The sequence below is a fragment of the Populus trichocarpa genome, chromosome 5 (genome assembly GCF_000002775.5).
Source record: "Populus trichocarpa isolate Nisqually-1 chromosome 5, P.trichocarpa_v4.1, whole genome shotgun sequence".
In the NCBI taxonomy this organism is placed as follows: domain Eukaryota; kingdom Viridiplantae; phylum Streptophyta; class Magnoliopsida; order Malpighiales; family Salicaceae; genus Populus; species Populus trichocarpa.
In genome coordinates this window covers 14412545-14418259 of record NC_037289.2, presented here as the reverse complement: position 1 = coordinate 14418259, position 5715 = coordinate 14412545, and the positions used below count along the sequence as shown (strand labels likewise).

General features: G+C 36.8%; 1 protein-coding gene across 1 annotated transcript; it reads right to left on the bottom strand.

Annotated features, from left to right (window-relative positions):
• Positions 1 to 321: 321 nt before the first annotated feature.
• On the bottom strand, positions 322 to 3276 carry LOC127905291 (pentatricopeptide repeat-containing protein At4g21065-like). Its single transcript, XM_052452709.1, has 2 exons — positions 3029 to 3276; positions 322 to 2719 (listed from the first exon to the last, which is right to left on the bottom strand). Exons 1-2 carry the CDS (start codon positions 3110 to 3112, stop codon positions 512 to 514), a joined length of 2292 nt encoding a protein of 763 aa, XP_052308669.1. The 5' UTR covers positions 3113 to 3276; the 3' UTR covers positions 322 to 511.
• Positions 3277 to 5715: the final 2439 nt, after the last annotated feature.

Below are 5715 nucleotides of genomic sequence, written 5' to 3'. Positions count from 1 at the left end.
AGAGCAAAAACGCTGATCTCATTTCCTGGATAGTATTTTGATGCAGACTGCTGTTTATGCATGGTTGCACCCGAGGTCATGCAGTTGTAGCTTACATAACCCTTCCTTTGATGTCATCTAACACCTCAGCCTCTCCTATGTTCCAGAAGGATAGAAAATATAAGCTTGGATTTTTTATTTATTTTTTCATTATTATTATGATCTAATGAGTAAAGCTTTGTTCACGCGAGGTCCACCATGGCAATGCTGTGTTTTGTAGTCATAACATGTAACATATCTATATATACATATATTTGGTATACCTTAATACATACCATGGCATAATAAAAAAAAATTGTATCTGTCTTGGTGAATGAAAAAATGGCCCTACATTTGTCACGAATCAAATGTTCTCGCATTTCTGTTTTACAACAAGAGCTCTCGAAAATATCAGATGAAATGAATTTTCATGAAATTCCAAACAGCCGAAGAAAAAAAAATAGAGTTAATCCCACTAAGTCAAATGGAGATGTCAAAGAAGACCATGGGAATCTGCACATGAACATTGTCCATTAACAAACTTATGAAGCCGCTTCCCATCTTTAATGATGATATGTCTGGTGGTCTGTGATGAGACAACCTTCATAAAATCATGGCAATCCTTGCACATAGTGACACTCTTGATGACCCTAATTGGTGCACCAATGGGCGTATTCAATAACCCAAATGTTACTGCCAACTTCTCACTGTGGTAAACAGCAGAAGAGAATGCCTTCTCTTCGGCTTCCTCTTCCTCATCATCAATTACCTCCATATTCTCTAACTGCTCGTACCCGAGACTCTTTGCTCTGTCAACCAAATCATTCAATAGTGTATGCAGCTCTGCATTATGGTTATGCAACCGGTTATTTGTTTTGAATGAATGAACCTCTCCCTTAATGCTGATCCTACTCCAGTCCTTTAACTTTCCGACTTTCTCCTCTTTCATCAATCTTCTCACCATAGAAACATCCTCCCACCTCTCTGCAGAGATGTACATATTTAACAACACGACATAAGTCTCAGTGCTTCTGGGCTTGAGTTTGAGTAACTGTTCAGCAGCATAAAACCCTAGTTCTTCATTCCCATGATTTCTACACCCAGCAATCAAGAGCAACCATATAAACTCGTTTGGTTCTACATCCATTCTCTTGATGACATCAAAAGCTTCATCTAGTCTACCCAGCCTCACAAACATGTCAACCAAGCATCCATAATGGTCCATTACTGGCTTAATTTTGTATTCCTTTTGCATTATTTCAAAATACTCAAGTGCTTCATCGACCATTCCAGCATGGCTACATGCAGCCAGAACGCCCACAAAAGTGATCTGGTTTGGCCTGAATCCAGCTAGCCTCATGTCTTCAAAAAGCTGCAGTGCATGCTGAGACTGGCCATGCCGTGCAAAACTTGTAATCATGCTGGTCCAAGATATCAATGTTCTTGTAGACATATCCAGAAAAGCTTTTCTTGCCCTCTCAATACTTCCACACTTGTCGTACATATCCACAAGTGCAGTTCCAACAACTACATCTGATAAAAACCCTGATTTAATAGTCTGGGCATGTATTTGTTCCCCCTGCTCTAAGGCTGCCAGCCTACTGCATACAGTTAGGATACTTGACAAGGTGAATAGATCAGGTTTCCTGCCAGAGCGATTCAACTTCAAATACATGCCGAGTGCCTCAGTTCCAGTTTGCTGTGCTGAAAAATTGTCTTTCGCAAGATCCATTGCTTGAGCATGACCTGCAATCATTGCATTCCACGTAATCAAGTTCTTATATTCCATTCTATTAAACAAATTCTTCGCCTCATCAATGCATCCACATTTAAGGTACAAGTAAACAAGAGAATTTGTGATGCGCAGGTTTGATTCATGGCCAAGTTTAGTGCTCAATGAGTGAACCTGCATCCCCAGATCCGAAGACTGTATTGTGCTGCACAAGCTCAACACGCTTGTTAGTGTGAAGTCATTAGGCTCAACATTCTCAAAAAGCATTTCAATGAAAAGTCTTAAACCCATTCCTGCTCTGCCATTGTCACCACAAGCAGATATAATCGTCGTCCAGGAAATTACATCCTTTTCTCCAGTCTCACGAAAAGCTTTAACCGAAGAGTCCAAGCTGCCAAATTTCGAGTACAAACTACAGAGAGCATTTCCAATACTGGAGTCGTGACTGATCCGGTACTTAATAATGAAGGCATGGAACTGTTTCCCCAATGTGATAGACTCCAGAGAAGAACAAGCATTCAAAGCAATTGACAGAGTGAAATTTGAAGGAAATGACCCAGATTCTAACATGTCTCCAAAAACCTCAACAGCTACCTCAGGTTGTGAATTTTGAACATAACCTGTCATCAAAGTTGTCCACACGACTACATTTCTTCTAGGCAAATTATCAAAAACTTTTCTAGCATTTACCATAACCCCGCATTTTGCATAAACATTGACTAGAAATGACATCACAAAAAACTCTTCATGGGTTCCAGTCTTTATCACGTGAGCATGAACCATTTCAGTCTCTGGGACCGAAACCTTGTCTATGCAATGTTGCAAAAGAGGAACATAATAAGAGGACTCAACTTGTTCGCCCTCTTTTATCAATGAAAGCGCTTCGTGAAACTCCAGAGGCTTGAATGGTTCAAGATTTGCATCCGATTGGGTATTTATAGAACTCCTCTGATACGAAATGTTAGAAGTCTGAGATTTACAGATGCAGTCGAGTGTCAGCAAAGAGCGAGAATAGGAAACGCTAAGTATATGGCTAATAATTAAAACACATCAAAACAACCTTTTTAATGCATTTGGAACGAAAGACTAATATTTATTTAGCTCTTAACAAAAAGCAAGTAAAATTATCATTTCCATCCACTAACAGACAACAGTAAAGCAAAGACACCAGAAAGATGTTGTTTGATACATACATGATCTTCAACAAATCAATACGGCTATGTGTAAGGAAGAGAGAATTTAAAATATATAAAGAAAAGAAAAGAGTTATAGCAGTACCTTTTCGGTGGCAGAGGGGTGCCTTTTGAGTTCAGTTCCAAGCCTGAGAGTGCCAGTGATAGCAACAGAGGGCAAAGAAGCCATGGAAGGAGAAAAGGGAATGGATGAACAAGACTGTTATTGTTGGCCTTAATCTTTCCTTTTTTTCTTTTTTTTTTCCTTTTTCTTTTATCTATAGTAACTTGGGCGGACTGGATAGAATAGAATTGTGGAGGGAAGAGAGAGTGGCTGCAACTAAAGTCCCTCTCCATTCTTTCATTTGTTGTTTAACCACTTTTAACTTTCTTCCGCTAAATAGTGGCTAATAAAATAAAATTTTAAAAATAAATACATGCAATAAATAATAATACCTCCTCCTCCTCCTCCTCCTCCTCCTCCTCCTCCTCCTCCTCCTCCTCTACAATTTTTTTTTAAGAAAAAAGAAAAACCTTTGCCAGTTTTGACACCACCCTTCAAGATTTTTTCCCAGTGGTTGAAGAATCTATTTTTAATTGGTTTGAAATAAAAGAGTGATTTAATCTCCATTAAAAAAAGTACACTTTCACTTTATAAAACAAAATTCAACAAATCGGAGCTGAGCTTGGACTTCTAATTTTTATTTCACTTCTTTATCTGGGCCTGATTTAGTATGCATTGTCATCTCTATAACTTGTATGTATTAAAAAAAAACCAACCAATAAAAAAAAACAAAAGCAAAATTTTTCTTAAGCCCTAAATCAGTACCTCACTAACGTAGCTGCATGACTCCTCACCTCTAGTCCCAACCCTGCTCACATCCTCTCTCAATTCTCTGCCGCCCATAGCTCTATGGTCTTTGTTGTGTTAAATTGTGTTTTATTTAGTATGCTCAAGGTTGGGTTGGATTCTTATAATATTGTTTTGCTTTTCATCTAGGGTCTTGATTAACTTTTTTTAGGGCTTTATAATTTTAAATAATTTTTTTTAATTAATTGTTTGGGATTATGTTTCTCCCTAATTTTTTTGCCACTACTAGCTTACATATATAACCCATATCTTATTCAATCATCATCTCACTACACAATACACCACAATTTTTCCTTATTACAACAATCATCATTGCTTAACAAACATCCAACATACATTAATAATGTAAGCAATGATTTTTTGAAAATTTGTTTGATCTATTTGATGTGTATTGCTATCTTAGTATTCTTGTGTCCTAAATGTGTTTGTTGTATGATTCCAGTTCAAGGGTTGAGTTGTGATGGATATTTTTGTGAGGGTATGTCTGAGGTATATTCCCTACTCTTCATGGTTAACTATTATCTTCTATGACTTGGTTTTGCATTTTTTTTTTTTCTAATTTGTATTTTAATAGAAATTAATTCGGAGTTCTTAGGTGATGACTTCAAAAGCTAAGGATCACACATTCCTTACAATGTTGTTGATTTCTCCACTTAGGTATATATGATATGCTTGAGTAAAGAGCATTTTATATGGCATGTAGTATTATTTCTTTATTTTTAAATTATGAAAATGTAAAAGAAATGTATTATTATGTCTTTTTTGAAATTTCTAGTTTTTGTGTATTTCAAATGCTATTCATACTCCAATCAAGACTTTATTTGAAGTAATCGGTTGATAATTAGAGTTGGCAAGATTTCTAGAGTATATAAAAGGTAGGCATTGCTTGGCAGCAAATAAGGCAAATTAAGAAAAGTGATTTGTCATTCAACTTGCGTGTTTGAAGTTTTGCTTCAACCAAATAGGATTTTCCTTTTATAATGTGATACGAACCTCGTGGTTACGCAACCCACAATTAAGACTGAGATATAATTTCAGAAAGTTGAAATAGGTTTGATAGGAGTGACACAATGAAAACTTGTCTCAAGGCACTATCACTATTGGAATGAAGTTGAATGATGTCACGAAACCAGTTAATCTTCGATAAGTCAAATTCAATTCACTCAAGAACCGAAGAATGCAAGAATCTCTCTCACATGTTAAAACTGAAAAGTTTAGAAGTATTATTCATCAATGGCTGCTGAATTTTAGGCTTACATGTCTTTAAATAATTCTAAAAAATTAACCCTAACAGATCTACCCTTGTGGGCAGAATTGACCCACTTACAAAAACTGAGTCAGAACCTTTATTAGTAAGCCCAAACCCTAATCCAAACAAGCCTTGGATCCTAGCTGAAAATAAAGTATTAATTAAGCCGAAACAAGCCTATGATGCGAACCTCGTGATCACGTGGTCACGCAACCCACACGCAAAGACATCAATTCCCGGAAAGCCAAGTAAATCGGGTTTGATAGGAGTGTGACACAAAGATAACTTGTACCTAGGCACCAGCATTATTGGAAACGGAGACCCCCACCCAACGAATATTGATTCGCGAACGAGAAGTATAAGGATGACGCCACGAAGACAGTTGTTATTCGATAAGTCGTTTTCAGTTCTTTAGAGAACCAAGGAAGGGAGATTATCCCACCAACACACAATAAGTGCAGCAAAGAAGTTTATTGATCTGAAAATTGTGTAACCTTACATGTTTGGTTATGCCGTTATTTATACTGACTCTAGACTTAAAGAAACCCTAATGGACCCCCCTTAGGTGGACTTATATGAAGCCCACTTACAATTGACCCAAATAAGTAATAATAACCCAAAAACTAAGAAGAAAATAATAAAAATAATAAAAATCCGCAAATTATCATGATAA